The 18,797-nt window shown below is 36.9% G+C and overlaps 1 protein-coding gene across 1 annotated transcript; it reads right to left on the bottom strand.

The window, feature by feature from the left end:
* Positions 1–1,659: 1,659 nt before the first annotated feature.
* LOC140887334 (ribonucleoside-diphosphate reductase large subunit) lies at positions 1,660–7,250 on the bottom strand. The gene is made up of 17 exons (XM_073294517.1): positions 6,757–7,250; positions 6,141–6,202; positions 5,971–6,058; positions 5,358–5,621; positions 4,956–5,196; positions 4,792–4,868; positions 4,460–4,630; positions 4,272–4,364; positions 4,017–4,166; positions 3,835–3,921; positions 3,560–3,724; positions 3,361–3,480; positions 2,933–3,135; positions 2,700–2,849; positions 2,471–2,618; positions 2,135–2,218; positions 1,660–2,050 (listed from the first exon to the last, which is right to left on the bottom strand). The coding sequence occupies exons 1-17, from the start codon at positions 6,982–6,984 to the stop codon at positions 1,952–1,954; spliced, it is 2,430 nt and encodes an 809-aa protein (XP_073150618.1). The 5' UTR covers positions 6,985–7,250; the 3' UTR covers positions 1,660–1,951.
* Positions 7,251–18,797: the final 11,547 nt, after the last annotated feature.

The following is an 18,797-nucleotide window of genomic DNA, read 5'->3' as shown; positions in this document are numbered from 1 at the left end:
ACTTTTAGTTTTAAATCATTCTATTTGGACGGGTTCTAAATCAAACAAGAAGTTTTTTTATTCGATTCCTACTTTTTTTCGGAAATAAATTAATTATTAAGATGTTTTTTGGATTGATGGATTAGAGATGATAATGTTCGGATTTCTCGACTTGCTTGGTGAATAATTATATCTAGATCGAGTAGATCTCTTGTGAGACTGTGTCACGGATCTTTATTCGTAAGACGGGTCAATCATACTCATATTAAAAATAAAAATAATAATATTTTTCATATAAAAAGTAGTACATTTTTCATGCATGGTGATCCAAATAAGATATCCATATCATAATATTGATCCGTGAAATCGTTTCACATGAGTTTTAATGATTTGGATTAAGGATTTGAAAAAAATGAACTTTAAATCAATTGATTTCAAAGTTTTCACTTGAAAAAAAAAAATCGAATTTAAAATATGCTCAATGTTGAGTTATGCAATTTTATTAGTAATTACTTGCGATTGAAGTAAAGAAAATTTCAGGCATTGGCATCACACACATCATGAAGTGAATCATGTCAAATCCGAATTCTTTCATCACATCTACAAATATTTTTTTCCATCAGCAAATTCGTTTTTCCAATATTTACAAAGATTCATGTTGAATAGATCGAGTTTTATGCATTGTGCGACAATCCTAAATTTTGAAAAGCTAAAATGATGAATTATCAATGTTTATTTGTTATAATATAAATCTTAAATAAATATACATTTTGGTTGTAAAAAAATAATCTTGAAAATAAAAATGCGTACAAAAATATTTTTTACTTGTAGATAAAAAAAAAACACAGTAAGACATCGTTGATCACTGTCAATCACTCACCTAAAATAAATTGAAATTGTACATCCAGGTAGACTCCATAACCATTAGTTGGAATGGAATCGATCCACTTGTTGCTGTTGTTCTTGGAATTAATCCACAACTCAACCAAATCAAATTTGTAATTTTTCATGCCAAAAAAAGAAAAAAAATCAAATATGTACAAATTCTAGAAGATTCCACAAGCATACGAGTCTTGGTTGGAAGAGTAGTAAACATAATAGACATTAATATGACATATATATAGACTCTGTTATCTACGCAAGACACAGTTTGTTTAACATCTTTATTTATTACTTTATTTATTATTTATATTATCAGATGAACATATAGTTAAATTACACGATTTATCTCAAATATATTGATAAGTATCTTTATTTTTACTCATATAAACTAAAAAAGAATTGGAAAACTAAAATTTGCAAATATTTTTTATTTTACCTTTTATTTGATTTTTTTCAGTATGGTTATGTGCTTTTCAAAATTTAATTGTTAAAAATATATAGCTCCTTTCTTCATAAATATAGATTTTTTTTATTTTTCACACATTAAAAGTATGGGAAACAAATTTAAATAAAAAATTTTATTTGAACTCTATTAAATTCATTCAAAATATTATATATTTTCCAAAATTAACTAATAAAAAAGTGGTTGAAATAATAACATGACCTTTCTCGACCAATTTCATATCAAATATAATTTTGTCGTATACCGTTTCATACCAGGAATTCTTTGAGATTTATAGACACGTTATAGACTAGTTGTAACTCGATAAATATGAAGAATTGTATAATTTGGCCAATCACCCTTAATTCCATTTAACAAACCATAAATGCATCAAGTGACAAATACAGTTTTTTTTGTCTTTTTTTCCGGTTTTGTGAATATTTTCCTAAACTACAACCTATACACTACACTAAACATCATTTTAACTTCAGAATCAGCAGTCAATCAACCATCTTTGGGGAACCATGAGGATTACAAGTGTTGGAGGGGATAACTTGTTGGCCAAAAACACAACTTAATGAAACAAGATATTGACTTTATTCAAAGCAAAGGACCCAAGGGCCCAAGTATAGTTTATAATTCAAGCTCTTAACTTCCACAGGCCATGCACTCTTCTCGGTTAGTTAAAGAGCATACCATTTGAGCCATTTTCGAATTACCATCCTCAGTTTCCTCCTTTGGGATATCCTGCAACGAAAGATAAAATTAAATCATATATAAGTACAATCACAATCAAATAAGCGGTCACATTATAAAGTTCAATTATTCAACCTTTATCAGAGAAGTGTCAACTGTAAATTTGATAGCATCAGCTGCAGCTCGTGATCTAAGATAATACATTCCTGTCTTCAAACCCTTCATGAAAAAGTATAAGCAAGTGATGAATAAGCAAAAACTAAAACACCGAACCAAGATAAACAAGCAAAGCATTTGAAGTCCAAGGCACGAGACCCTAAAACAAAACATTTCTTCTTAAAAAGGGCTGATATCACTTGGAAACAGAAATATAAAATGCAAGCAGGCCAAAAGCACAGAGCATGCATTGTGATCAGTTGCCTTTAATAAAAAGGATCGAATGAGACAACACTATATTTGTTTTTTGCTTACCCTCGACCAGGCATGGAAGTGCAAGGATGTAAGCTTTCCAAAGTTGGGTTGGTCCATGTGGATATTTAGGCTCTGACTTTGGTCTATATAGCATCCACGATCAACAGCCATATCCACCAACACCCGTTGTTTGATCTCCCAAACAGTTCTGAAAAGGAATGTTGAACTAGCATGGTAAATAGGATATTTGAATGAACATAACATAAAGCTCCCAAAGTTCAAATCATACTTGTAAATCACTTGAAGTGCTTCAGGAATCTCAGAATTCCTCAGAACAGAACCATCCTCATAAATTATCCTATTCTTAAGAGCAGGAGTCCAGAGGCCCAACTCCGTCAAATCATGCAGAAGATGCTTGTTCACTACAACAAATTCACCACTAAAAAGAGCAACAGGATTTCAAATTACAACCATGTTAACAAATGTTGGATTTGGTTAACATAAATGAGTTTTAAAATAAACCTGAGAACTCTGCGGCTGTATATATTGGAAGTATATGGCTCAAAGCACTCGTTATTCCCAAGAATCTGGCTCGTTGAAGCAGTGGGCATGGGTGCAATAAGAAGTGAATTTCTTATTCCATTCTTAGCTATCTTTTCTCGAAGAGCATCCCAGTCCCATCTATCTGAAGGTTTCACGTCCCACATGTCAGGCTGGAGAATTCCCTGAATGATACAGAAGTAATTTGATAAACAGCAACAAGGGTATAAATGCTTGTTTAAAATCGACAAACAAATCCATTTATTGCATGTCATTAGTAATTCAATATCTTGTCATCAATGAGTTCGCTTGTAACTGGGATGGCCGAGCTCTCATAAAAAGACAACTGTGAAAACTAATGATATGTCAAACAGATAAGAATGAAGTTGCAAAAGCTCTTCTAACTATACCTTGCTTACAGGACAGCCATTATATGTCTCATAAGGACTCTCTCTTTCAGCAAGTTCACATGATGTTTTCAAAGCATGGTAGTATATGGTTTCAAATATGTCCTTATTCAACTGTTGAGCCTGCAGTTGAGATTAGATATTATAAACCTAATTAATTTAGTCAAATCAAATAAAAATTCATGAAAGCTTAACAGCATACCTCTGGAGAATCAAAAGCCATTCCAAGTAAGATAAAAGTGTCGGCAAGACCTTGTACTCCAATTCCTATTGGCCTATGACGCAAATTGGACTGCTTTGCAGTTTCAACAGGATAATAATTGACATCAATTATCTTGTTGAGGTTAGAAGTAACTATAGCAGTAACCTGAAAAAACATCAAACTTGGGAGTGTTAAAAACCAAGATCTCTAAGCAAATTTAACATGCATTGACCATATCACCAATTTCATGGAAAATCACAAATGAATTAAATCACCTCAGCCAGTTTATCAAAGTCAAAATATCGGCTTTTAGAGCCTATGCTGCCAACAAGTTTTGACGGCTGTGATTCCATTGGCACACCCTACGACAAAAAATATGAACAGACAAGCAGATCAAAAAAGGTGAAACGAATGCACGAATCTAAAAAAGTAATGTATGTTTTATGTAGATATCAACCTTCTCCATGACATATCGTGGCAGAGCAATTGATGCCAGATTACAAACAGCAGTTTCTGTTGGACTTGTGTACTCAATTATCTCAGTACACAAGTTGGAGGATTTTATTGTCCCCAGGTTTTGTTGGTTGCTTTTCCTATTACAAGTGTCCTAGACAAAGAAAGAAAAACAGGAAATCATTTAACAGGATGAATTCATTTAAAAGAAGCATTAAATAAATTATAAACAATGATCAGACATAATAGTCTAGGACACCTTATATAGCATATAAGGAGTTCCTGTCTCAATTTGCGATTTCAAGATTTCAAACCAAAGCGAATGTGCTTGGACAATCTTCTTGGCTTTGCCCTGTGTCGAAAATAAAAGGCAAACTTCAAACCCCATTCATTAAACAAAGAACATCAGGGATTTGCATGAAATTGTCACCAAGCAGTTCAGCTCACCTCTCTCTCATATCTAGTGTATAAAGCCTCAAATTCTTCACCCCAACAATCAGCCAAACCAGGAGACTCATTTGGACAAAACAATGACCATTGTCCATTAGATTGGACTCTTTGCATAAATAGATCAGGAACCCAAAGAGCAAAAAATAGGTCTCTGGCACGATGCTCTTCCTGAAAAGATAGGAAAGGGAAAACCATGATCATATAAACAAAGGGACTACAACCATCACAATTTTATGGGCACAGTAACAAAAATAATATAACAGCCGTGCACATCAATCAGTCACGACTAGCCCAAAATGCCATTAAAAAGCAAAATGTTAAAGTTATACCTTTCCATGGTTTTTCCTCAAATCTAAAAACTCAAAGATGTCTGCATGCCATGGCTCCAAATACACAGCAAAAGCACCTGTTGTGTCATAGATAGTGGAAGGACATCAGTGTATGACACGTATGGAAGTTTTTTGCCAATGAAACAACAAGGCATGATGCAAACCTTTTCTTTTGCCACCCCCCTGGTCCACATATCGAGCAGTGTCATTGAAAACTCGAAGCATTGGAACAATTCCATTTGATGTACCATTTGTTCCGCGTATATAACTTCCAGTAGCACGGATGTTATGCAGAGACACACCAATTCCTCCAGCAGATTTGCTTATAATCGCACACTCCTTCAGAGTGTCATATATGCCCTCAATACTATCATCTTTCATGCATACTAAGAAGCAGCTGCTCAACTGTGAGAAAAAACCATGTAAGTTGCCCGGATAAACTGTATTGCTGCAAAAATTAATAATAACCATTTCCAAATAAAACCAATTAAATAGGATTTCCATGCCCAAATAAATTATGCAACTTTTAGAAAACAATAGAGTTATAGCCTTCATGTTCAACATACTTGAGGCCTTGGTGTTCCCGCGTTGAAAAGGGTGGGGGAAGCATGAGTAAACCATCGCTGGGACAACAGATGATACGTTTTTATAGCTGAATCTATATCATCCTTGTGGATCCCAACAGCAACCCTCATCAACATGTGCTGCGGCCTCTCAACAACCTTCCCTTGGATCTTTAATAGGTAAGACCTTTCAAGGGTTTTAAAACCGAAATAGTCATAATCAAAGTCTCTGTCATATATGATTTCACTGTCAAGGCGAACAGAATTCTGTCAAGAGAAAATAAAACAGCATTAACACAACAGGGTCAGCAAAGTAAATAGTCAGTAGCATTTGAGTTTCCAACGTAAATATCAAAACACTCATGTAAATAGCCTTATCACAACTAGATCTCAGCGTCTCATTAATATTTTGTTTTTATAGTCCATTTAGACATTTCAACAACTTGCCATAATCTAAGTGCTTGACCGAACAAGTTGTGTTAATTACCCTAACACATTGCAGTCCAATTATTGTTCCCTAATGAATCTGCTGCCAACTAACACCATAGCCAAATGCTACGATTGTTCTACGAGTTGGTTCAAAAATAATGGATGAGGAAAACAGAGCCTGCCATACCTTCATTATTATCTCATAAACATCATCTGATATCAAAGGAGCCTTCAATCCTGATCTCTCACTGACATGATAGTACATATCTTTGATCCTGCAGTATAAATTCAAATGAGAAATTAGGAAACGAATCCAATAGACACGAGCAAATTTGTGATATAAGCAAAATCACTTACGTTTCCGAGAAGGATTTCTTTGTATTCTTGTGTAGATTGGAAACAGCAATCCTTGCAGCCAACTGCAACAGTTATAATAAGCTCATATTAAATTTTTTTTATTCCAAAAGCCTAATCACATGTTCATTAGAGAATTTTTTTTAAAAAAATAATAATCTTTTGGCCGTTCAAATCTTAAAACTAACTTAAAACCCACAAATTCACGAACACAGTATAAATCATAAACTTTCAAGTAAGAATCGTGGGGAAGAAACACCAAAATCAAGAATTAAGATATTTAATCATTTTGAAAGAGAATTCCATAACCATTTCAAAATTTCCACGGCACACCAGATCTGTGTATATATTTATATAACTTGTACACAACAGAAAATAAAATCAGCGCCCACTTTGAGCGCGGATGAATTATGAAACCAAGACCATCAAAGAAAAATATAACAAACGTGGACGTCCATAATACGCCGAACAAGACAAAGAAAATAATCACCAGAAATGGATTACTTCAGAATAATTATAGAATCAAACAAAGTGAAGCAACTGGAAATGAAACAGATCAAAGACTGCAACAAACAACCACTTACGAATAGCCGCAAAAATAATAATAATAATAACTTACGGAGGCATAATCAGGGTGGTTTGCAGTCATGGCAGCGGCAGTCTCGGCAGCCAACTCATCCAGCTGGCTGGTGGTGACGCCTTTATAGACCCCCGCGCAGACTTTCTGGGACACGAGAACGGGGTCACAGTGCTCGCTACTCAGCCCATAACTCAGCTTTTTCAGCCTAGCCGTAATCTTGTCAAAGTGCACAGCCTCCTGCTTCCCATCCCTCTTGATCACGTACATTTTAACCAAGAAATTGAAGATTCAAACCCACAGAAGAATTTTGTCGAACAGATAACGCTTAAGAAGAAGAACTTGAACTCTGCGCACAACGAGAAGACATATATATACGCACAGTACTTGCAATCTTTGTTGGATTTGAAAATTGGGAAGATTTCCCTCTACGTTTGCTTTCAAGTTTTCCCGCCTACAAGGATTTGGTGTAGGTGGCTGGCGGGTGATACATACATATACATAAATAATACCAATGCCTGCTTCAAGTAGGTTTAGCTAGCCTTCGTTTCTTTTTCACAGTTTTTAAATTTTAACTAATAATTTAATTTTTATATAGTCTGTTAAGATACTATAGTTATTAATTTATTATTAAGTATTTGGTTTTTTTATAATAATCTTCTTCTTTTTTTTAATACGAAGTCTTGGACTTCACTCTTAGCAATGATAGTAATTAAGATTAGTGTGAATGGTCAAAACTCAAATGTTTTTGCATTAATTATTATTATATTTTTGAACTTTGAGAATTTGAAATTTCAAGAAATTTGAAGCTTCCTTCACATGGAAGCTTTGGCATATAAGTGTTACGTCTCCCGCTGTCGCAATGAGGATGGGTAGCTAATTTAATTTAATTTAATTGAATGCTTACATTTACAAATTACAGGATACGTAGTTGTGGATTTACTGGGAATTGAATTTTACTTTACTCTAACAATTTTAAATTTTGTTTCTCCATAAGAATATAATTTCACTTATTTTTTTTCATTAAATTCCACCAATAAAATTTCCCCGCGCATCTAGACCTGGCCACGGGCTGGGTCCGGTCCGGGTCTGGGTCGGACCCGCTGGGTCCGGGTTGGCATTTAGCCAACCCTTAACCGGCCCGCCCATGGCCGGTTTCGGTCCGGGTCCGGGTCCAGGTCCGGTTAACCGCCGGTTCAGGGTCCGGGCTAACCCGTATAATTTTTGAAAAAAAATTTTTACAGCGCCCCAACACTGATTTTGCAGCGCCCCCCTTCGAATTTAATTCGAAGGGTCAGCGCCCCAGCGCTTCCAAATCAGAGCTGGGGGCGCTGCAAAATCAATGCTGGGGCGCTGAACCTTTGAATTAAATTCGAAGGGGCAAGTGAGAAACTTCAATTTTTTTTAATTTTTAAACAAATTTTTAATAAGACATATTTTTTAAATAATCTCAATCAAATATTTCATATCTCCATAATAAAAATCTATTGCATTTATTAAATAAACAATATATTAGAATTTCAACATCTTATGACTTATATTACAAATCTATTACATTTTATTCTACTTCACTCGCATTTTCTCCCGTCGTAGTTCCGGATGTTCTTTCGGTATCATCTTGGTCTTCTTCATTACTTTGAATATGTTATGTTCGAGTAGCGGCTTTTGACCAATCATTGAGCAAACATTGGGCTTTCAAATTTTCCGGCCTTAAGCTAGAACGTCTCTCGTCTAATGTATTTCCTCCAATACTAAATGCTTGCTTCACTGCAACTGTTGAAACCAGACAAGCTAGAATTTTTTTTGTCATTATAGCCAAAATTGGATATATTTGTGTTTTTTGCGACCATCATCTCAAAATGTCGAAGTTTTCCTCATTTGTATCACTAAAATCAAAAGTAGTGATAAAATAATTCTCAAGTTCCTGACTATAACTTGAGGATCCTCGTGGACGTTTCGTCCGTTCCCTTAATAAAAGTTATGATTTAGTAAGTTTAGAAGTAACATTACTAGTTGCAGTGGATTGTGTTTCATGTGAAACAATTTGTCCACCATATTTGATGTTATATTCATTATAAATATCAAGTAAATGAGTTTTAATATTAAACAAAATCAATGAAATAGAATGAATCGTTTCCGCAATAGGCTCCAAAGATTCATAATATAATGTTAACATGTCGCTTAAGCCATCTAATTTAAGTCTAGGATCTAAAACAAAAGCACATAAAAAAATTTCAGAAATGGGCAAAAAATATTTTTCTCATTTTGCATTCATGACGAGAATACATTGAGATAAAGCACTATCATTAGATTTAACATATTCATGAAAAATACAAGCAATGTTGCAACAATGTGTTAAAACTAAATGTGAAGTGGGTAATAAACACCGGATAATTGGTCACTAGCATCATTAAAAACTTTTAAAATTTCACAAATACTAGTGCATATGTTCAATTGATTTGAAAACAAATAAATATCACGAGCTTGAACAAATTGATAAAAAATGTACATAATAAATCTTTATATTCAAAAGAGGATAATAACAATTTATATGTTGAATTTCAACGAGTTGGAACATCTCGTGCAACCCGCTTAGGCTTTGTACCATTTACTCTACAAAATTTTTCTCATTGCTTCATAACTTGAGGATGCACCCATAAATAATGAATAGCGTTCCTAATTGGTTGAATATGTATGCCTAAACTTTTTAGCTCATCTTGAACACACAAATTTAAAATATGACATGTGCATCTAATATGAAAAAATTTGCCACCTAGTGATGGTTTACATATTTCAATAAGCTCACTAATACAAGAAGTATTTGCACTAGCATTATCAAAAGACATTGAAAAAACTTTGGTAGTTAGACCATATTCTTCTAAAATAACAAATATAAGTTGCGAAATATTTTGTGTCGTGTGTGATTCGTTGAAACATCTATATGCAAGCAACCTTTTTTGAATGTTTCAATTATTATCAATCCAATGACATGTAATATTCATATATGAACAACTTTGCCAATGATCACTCCAAATATCGGAACACAAATAAACTTTATTATTCAAACTATAAAATTCCTTAATTAATTATTTCTTTTGATCAACGATTAAATTTTTCATTGTACGTTTGAGACTATTTCTTGGAATACGTCTAATAGAAGGATTTGTACTTTTAGAAAGTCAATTTTCAAAAGATAATTTATCGCTAAAACTAAAATAAAGTTGTTCAACCGCACAAAATTTAGTCGTTTCTTCTCTAAATCAAGCTTCGTTATATTTAAATAGCTGAGATTCATTACCTGATTGAGAAGAGAATGCCGGAATTTGAGTTTGACCATGATCAATACCAATTTCACCGGATTATTTTTCTCGATATGCCGCGTCAAAGTTGCATAACCACCTTCTTGTTTAAATTTGTAACATTTTGAACAATATTTGCATTTGGCTTGCAAATCACTGGAGGGAAGCGTCACCTTGTCGAAATTTTTGGTGAAGATATCGGATGTCGGGCGAGGCACCACTCGAGTTTGTCTTTGAGAGGCCGCCGGATCGTTCATACTTTCTTGACTTGCATGATGACGTGGTGGTGGTGGTTGTTCAACTTGTTGTCTTTGTTGCGCCTTTTGTCGAATTTCTTGAATTTCATCATCGGAATATTCAAGATCAAAACCATCGATATTGAATTGAGGATACTCGACCTCGGGTGGTATGATGTTCTTTTCCTTTTCTTTTCCTTTGTCACCCCTACGACTTGATCCCGCTCCGGACATTTGTAATTGTATAAATATTAAAATAAATCAACAATTGGCAATAAACCAATAATCAAAATTTGATATTTTTGATAATTCAATAAATTAAAGGAAATTGAGAATAGAGAGAATGAAGAGAGAATTGTGTAAACAAAATGAAAGGAGGTTGGGGGTATTTATAGATAAAAAGTAGGGTTTTAAAAAAAAAATTTCCGGTCTGCCGGGTTCAACGACCACGAAATTGTGGTCGTTGAGAGATCCAATGGCCACTTGCTAGTGGCCGTTGGATCATCAGGGCACCCCCATGGGCGCCGCGTGTCCAACCCGCCGGGTTGGATGGTTCCAACCCGGCGGGTCAGACCCGTTCAACCCGCCGGGTGCCGGACCGCCTAGTGGTCGGTCCGGTCCTGGTTCCAGGTTGGACCCATTGACCCGGTTAATCGTTCCGTTGACCACGGGTCGGGTCCGGACCCAACCGGCCCTTGGCCAGGTCTACGCGCATCTACCCCAATGTATGTTTGAGAAACGTTACCAACATGTTCTATGGACCATATATATATATATATATATATATATATATATAAATTTTCAGTTGCCCAACCAATGATGTCCAACTCGTTTCCAACCACTAAAATCCGGTACGTTTTAGTGATGCGAAAAATAAAAAACAAAAACAACTAAAACCCGAACGAGGTGGGAAAATATTGTTGGGCAGCTGAAAAATCCTATATATATTTGTCTTAAAACTGAATCGGACTTATTGGTTCGACCATGAATCGGTCATGATTCATGTTCATGCCATACTCATAAACTATTTGAGTAATGTTACATGTACACGGATTGTTACACGTTGGGTTACATTTTACACTTCAAGTTATATGGTTATCCCTGTATTTTATTTGAAAAAAATCTTTCAAAAATACATGTAGGACTGGATAATCATGTAATTTCAAGTGCAACACGTAACATGTAATACTCCATGTACATGTAACATAACCCAAACCATTTTACTTGTCAAATTCGGTCAATAATCAATCAGATTTGTCAAACTCTACATTATGAATTTCCCTATTAAATAACAATCAATACATGTATGCGGACTCATTTAAAATATTTCTTAAGACTAATTAGGGTCTAGGTGGTGAATAAAACACTTTTGGCAATATAATCGTTGAATGTTTTTTTAGGAATGAAAGTATCTTGTAAAATTTGTTTTATTGTTATTTTTTTATGTCAAGATGAAGTGTACGTTTGACTATAAATTTATTACATACATCTTATCAGTTCTAGGTGTTTATAAGCTAATTTAGAAATTATAAAGTGTCGTAACTTATTTTAAAATTAAGTTGTATTTTGATAAACTTATTTTAAATTGATGTATTTGCCATTATACGATTTTTTTTATGGTCAGATTTAAAAAAAATGATATACTACAGTAAATATTATTTAAAAGTGTTTTTTCATTTATCATAAGTATTAAATCTAGATTAAAAAATATAAAAAATCATATTTTAATTTTGAAAATTGATATTTTTGGAAATTTTATTTTTAAAAATATTTAATATTTAACAAGTGAAATACATTGTGAAAATTTATGGAAATATAAAAACTATTTTGAATAAATACAATTTTAAAATACGATATTTTTAAAAAAATTAAGGTCACTCCCAACTTTTATTTTAATGTTTAGTAGAGCTATAAGCTTGTGAACTCAACTAAACATACTTTGATTTGTTTTTAATTAGATTAATTTTCTTACATAGTAAAAAAAATCTTCAAATATTTGGTTATGTTGTTTTTAATTTAGAGGGTATTTGACAAAACTTATTTAAAATAACTTATAAAATTAGATATTAAAAGTTGTTTTAGGAGCTGATAATGTAGTAACCCAGATTCTATTTTAAGATAATAATATGTTAAACATGATTAAGGGTTAGTAATTAACTGATTTCGGAGTTTAATTTGGGCTTTTGACTTTGGGTCGGATCGGAAGCTCCGAACCCAGATCGGAAGCTTCGATCCCAGCCACTTCGGAAGCTCAGCGGAAGCACCGAGATCGGAAGCTCCGATCCTGGAACGGAAGTTCCGATCTCCAGCTGCCAGCAATGTTCGATGACTCAGCCACGAGTTGTGACAAGTGTTGAACGTAGAGCAGATCGAAAGCTCCGATCGCCCGATCGGAAGTTCCGATCCCGACGTGTTACACATGCACGCAGTGAGCTGGATCGGAAGCTCCGATCCTGAAATCGAAAGTTCCGATCCTGGCTGGGAATTTTGCCTATAAATAGGGCTCGTTCGATTTCATTTGGAAATACGAATTCTCGAGTTTCTTTTTTCAGTTATATAGTGTGAGTTATATACTTGAGAGCCATATCGATTATAATAGAGGTTCTGGAATAACCAAGGTGTGGTTATAGTCATCTGGGACTAGCGACTCCAAAGGGCTAACTACGGACGAAGGTATGGTCCGGAAATCTATTTAAGTTTTGGGAGTACTTATTAGCTTAGTTAAGGCTTATAGAATTTATGTAGTGATACTGTGAACTTTTGAATATAGGCTTGGAACCTAGGATCTTACTATACTTGAACTAGCCTAGAGGTATGTACACATTGACTGAGATTGCCAGTGAGTATACATGTTTACATGTTGTATTTATTTGGCATTATTATATGACATGATATATGATTTACTGCTTTCTATATTCATATGTCATGTGCATATACACGTTGAGCCTATACCTTGTTATACCTGACTATAGAGCCGCTCAGCTCTATACTCGATAGTCTGTCACTGAGAGTACCGCGACGGGGGGCATTTATGTCTGTCTACTCTGGTGTACTAGACGAGTGTGGTTGCACCCAGAGGTTGATCCGTGCGGTGGCAGCACTCATGTGGCGCCGATTCTGAGCATGACTTTTCAGATGACCCTGTACCAGTCATCATGTTGTATGCATTATATACATATGTTTACTCATGTCTATATACTGGGCGTTAGCGCTCACGTCCTAGTTGTTATCTTGGACACCCTATTCCATGGGGCAGGTCGCAGGATGGACGGAGCTGGTAGTTCAAGACAGGACTAGAGAGCAGGAGCCTTGAGGATTTTATTATACAGCAGGATTTGATATAGTTGTATAATATTTACTGTTTAAGGTTTCGATTTGGTTGTATCACTACAGATTTAAGTCTGGATTATGTTACTAAGCCGATATGTAATTTATGGATTATGTTTCCGCACGTTTTACTCTGTTAAGTATTTTTCTGTATTAAGTTTAATGCATGCTATTAGTTGCCAGTTAGTAGGTGATTCCATGCAGGGTCACTACATTTTTGGTATCAGAGCATGCTTAGATTTTGGGATTAATACTTGGGATTTAGTTTAGTCTTGAGTAATTCTTGCGCATTTGGGATTTTAATGTGCAATTCTTTTCAGGATATGGCTGACGAGAGTCACGGTAGTGTTGGCCAGGGAGGTGGTCATCATCATCGTCGTCATCATCATCATGATGATCAACATCGTCATCATGAGGGTAGACGTCGCTACTCTATCAATAAGTTCATGCAAGTAGGACCGAAACCTTTGGTGGGAGGCGATAATCCTGAACAGGCGAGGAGTTGGATGTCTAAACTCGAGAGTACTTTTCGTGCTTTCGATTGTACGAGGATCAGAAATTGGAAGTTCTAGAATTTGTTCTGGAGGATCGAGCACGTTTTTGGTGGGATGCCAAAGCTGCTCAAGCACGTACAGAGAGAGGACATGTGACTTGGGGGAATTTCTGTCGGGAGTTCCAGAAATTGTATTTTCCTCCGGCTGTTCGCCAAGCACGATCTATGGAGTTGCTTACTCTGAGGCAAGGATCAATGACTATTGATCAATATCAGCAACGATTTCTTGATCTGCTACCTTTCAGTCCTCATATTAATGAGAGTGATGCATCGAAGTATGATATCTTTCTACAAGGTTTGAACCAAGATATCTACTCTCAGGTTTTCGTCTGTGATGACCCGGTATCTTTTGAGACTTTGGTGAACCGTTGCCGTCTTGTGGAGACTAGCAACAAGCGGGCACAGTTGATGATGTCAGCACAGCCTAGTGGATCTTTTGAGCCTCGAGCTCAATCTGTTGTGCAATCTGGACCTACGTCTTCTTTTACTCCTACTACTTCATCTGGATCTCGTGGTACACGGGGTATGTTTCGTTTCAGAAAGAAGAAGAAGAAGAAGAATGAGGAATTTTGTAGCCATTGTGGAGGGAAGCATCCTGCAGCTTCATGTCGGAGAGCTACTGGTGCTTGTTATATTTGCGGTCAGCAGGGACATCTGCAGAGATATTGTCCTCAGCGCATGAGTTCTGCTAGTGGATCGGGATCACAGGTTGGATCTCAGGCTTCTATTGTTCCACGTCAGCAGCCGGCACCACAGAGTTCTTCTGGTTATCGTCCCCAGACTCAAGGGCAGGTGTTTGCTCTGTCTCAGGAGCAGGCTACAGAGGGAAGCGATCGCATGTTGGCAGGTACCTTTCTGTTATGTGGTATTTCTGCACTTGTATTAATTGATACTGGAGCATCGCATTCCTTTAATTCTAGTCGTTTTGTTAAGAGACATAGATTACCTTATGTATCATTAGATATGGATTTAGTTGTATCTACTCCGTTGGAGCAAGAGATAGTAACTAAGCGTCTAGTGATGGGTTGCCTTCTGGAGTTTGAGGGTAATGTGATAGCAGCTAATTTGATGATATTAGCGATGGCAGATTTTGACTATATCTTGGGAATAGATATGCTGACTTTGTATCACGCTACTGTGGATTGTTATCAGCGTCTGGTACAGTTTCATCCGGATGAGGGTGATAGCTGGTATTTTTATGGTGAGGGTGCGTGACCTCCGATGCCACTTGTTTCGGCTCTGAAGGCATGTCATGTCTTGGAGTCAGGTGGGGAGGGCTACCTCATCTATGCAGTTGATATGTCCACGAGTAGTACGAGTATTGATCAGTTACCGGTTGTCAGTGAGTTTCCTGATGTATTCCCTGATGAGATTTCTGGTTTTCCTCCGGTGCGAGAGGTTGAATTTGGTATTGATTTAGTACCAGGAACTACGCCTATATCCCGAGCACCTTATCGTCTGGCACCTTCAGAGATGAGGGAATTGAAACAGCAGTTACAGGATCTGCTTGATAAGGGATATATTCGTCCGAGTATTTCTCCGTGGAGAGCACCTGTTTTATTTGTCAAGAAGAAGGATGGATCGATGCGATTATGTATTGATTACAGGCAGTTGAATCGTGTCACCATCAAGAATAAGTATCATTTGCCGTGGATTGATGATCTATTCGATCAACTACAGGGTACTTCTGTTTACTCCAAGATAGATCTGAGATCTGGTTACCACCAGATGCGGATACGAGACTCAGATATATCTACGACTGCTTTCAGGACCAGATATGGGCATTATGAATTTCTGATGATGCCATTCGGTTTGACGAATGCACCGGCAGTCTTCATAAATATGATGAATCAGATATTTCGAGAGTATCTGGATAGATTTGTCATCGTCTTCATTGATGATATTCTTGTCTATTCTCATGACAAGGATGAGCATGCATAGCATTTGAGGATTGTTTTACAGACGTTACGAGATAAGCAGCTGTATGCGAAATTGAGCAAGTGTGAATTCTGGCTTGATCGGGTAGTGTTTCTCGGTCATGTGATTTCTAATGAAGGGATATCTGTTGATCCTAGTAAAATTGAGGCAGTGCTGAACTGGTCTCGTCCGACGACGGTTGCTGAGATTCGTAGTTTCTTGGGTCTAGCTGGATATTACCGTCGGTTCATCGAGAATTTTTCACAGTTGGCTAGGCCTTTGACTCAGCTTACTCGGAAAGATGTTACCTTCATTTGGTCCTCGGATTGTGAGGAGTCATTTCACGAGCTGCGTAGACGTCTTACTACTGCACCTGTGCTAGCTCTACCTTCTGGATCAGGAGGTTATGTTGTCTATACTGATGCATCTGGTCAGGGGTTAGGATGTGTTCTGACACAGCATAGACATATTATTGTCTATGCTTCTCGACAGTTGAAGACGCATGAGAGTAATTATCCAGTGCACGATCTCGAGTTAGCCGCCATTGTATTTGCGCTCAAGATTTGGAGGCATTATCTTTATGGCGAGAAATTTGAGATATTCACAGATCACAAGAGTTTGAAGTATTTATTCACTCAGACGGAGTTGAATATGCGACAGAGACGCTGGATGGATCTTCTGAAGGATTATGATTGTGAAATCAAATATCATCCAGGTTCTGTTAATCTTACTGCTGATGCCTTGAGTCGGCAGGTGAGACTTTCTGCACTTCAAACTAGTGAAGTATCTCATATGATTCAAAAGTGTTGTTCATTGAGTTTTACGCTCAAGCACAAGAAAGGGAGGAATGGGATTCGTTTGTATACTATTCTATCTGAGCCAGCATTGTATTCTCGGATCAGAGATGCTCAGATATCTGATGTTAAGACTCAGCGTTTGGCACGTCTAGCCAATGGAGTTAATACATCTGGATTCCATTTTCAGGCAGATGGTTTATTGTGCTTATCTAATCGAGTGTTGTACCTAATGTTGCGGAGCTCAGGAATGATATTCTTTCTCAAGCTCATAGGAGTCGATTATCAGTTCATCCTGGAAGCATGAAAATGTATAAGGACTTGCGAACTAGATTTTGGTGGAAAGGGATGAAGCAAAGTGTGTATCAATTTGTTTCAAGATGTTTGGTTTGTCAACAGGTCAAGGCTGAACATCGACGACCAGGTGGATTACTGCAGAATCTTGAGATTCCCGAATGGAAGTGGGAGCACGTGACTATGGACTTTGTTACCCACTTGCCTATGACGTCACGTCAGTGTGATGCTATCTGGGTCGTTGTTGACCGTTTGACAAAATTAGCACACTTTATTCCTTATAACCGGGAATATTCTTATGATCGCATGACACGTTTATATATTCAGGAGATAGTGCGATTACATGGGATTCCAGTGAGCATAGTCGGTGATAGAGACCCGCGATTTACCTCACGTTTTTGGGGTAGTTTTTAGGAGGCGTTGGGTACCACTCTGAGTTTGAGCACTGCATATCATCCGAAGACTGACAGGCAGTCAGAACGGACGATTCGTACGCTGGATATGCTATGTTCTTCTGCCATGGATTTTGGCTTATCTTGGCAGGATCAGTTACCTTTGATCGGATTTGCCTACAATAACGATTATCATCGTAGTATTGATATGGAACCTTTCGAGGCATTGTACGGTCGACGGTGTCGTACTCCGTTATTTTGGGATGAAGTCGGGGAACGACAAGTCGAGGGTCCTGAATTGGTGCAGCAGATTGTAGACAAGGTAGATTTGATCAAGCATAGGATCAAAGTTGCTCAAGATAGACAAGCCAGTTATGCAAATATTCGTCGCAGGCCACTTCAGTTTGAGCCTAGTGAATATGTGTTCCTTCGAGTATCACCTTTCAGGAAGGTGATGAGATTCGGCATAAAAGACAAGTTGTCTCCTCGTTTCATTGGGCCTTTCCAGATACTGGAGAAGATCGGAGATGTTGCATATCGTCCGGCGTTACCGCCAAATCTTTCCAGTATACATAACATTTTTCATGTGTCGTTACTTCGACAGTATATAGCTGATGAATCTCATGTGATTCAGTCTACTGATATTCAGCTAGAGCCAGATCTGTCTTTTGTTGAACGACCAATCCGTATCCTAGACAAGAAGAAGAAAGTTCTTCGGAACAAGACTATACCACTTGTGATGGTACAGTGACAGCGCCGAGGCGTTGAAGAAGCAACTTGGGAAACGGAGAGTCGTATGCAAGCGGAATATCCTGAGTTGTTTGCTTTGTACTTTTGATTTACCATGTAAGATGTAATTACAGTTGTTTTAATAAAACATGGTTTGATGTTTCATATTGTTATCTTGATTTATCTTTAGATGTTATTTCGCGGATGAAATATCTAAAGGTGGGGAGAATGTAGTAACCCAGATTTCATTTTAAGATAATAACATGTTAAACATGATTAAGGGTTAGTAATTAACAGATTCCGGAGTTTAATTTGGGCTTTTGACTTTGGGCCAGATCGGAATCTCCGAACCCAGATCGGAAGCTCCGATCCCAGCCACTTCAGAAGCTCAGCGGAAGCACCGAGATCGAAAGCTCCGATCCTGGAACGGAAGTTCCGATCTCCAGCTGCCAGCAATATTCGATGACTCAGCCACGAGTTGTGACAAGTGTTGAACGTAGAGCAAATCGAAAGCTCCGATCGCCCGATCGGAAGTTCTGATC

This window comes from Henckelia pumila, chromosome 3, assembly GCF_033568475.1.
Source record: "Henckelia pumila isolate YLH828 chromosome 3, ASM3356847v2, whole genome shotgun sequence".
Taxonomy (NCBI): Eukaryota; Viridiplantae; Streptophyta; class Magnoliopsida; order Lamiales; family Gesneriaceae; genus Henckelia; species Henckelia pumila.
The sequence above is the reverse complement of the archived record's forward strand: the minus strand, read 5'-3'. Positions and strand labels throughout refer to the sequence as shown.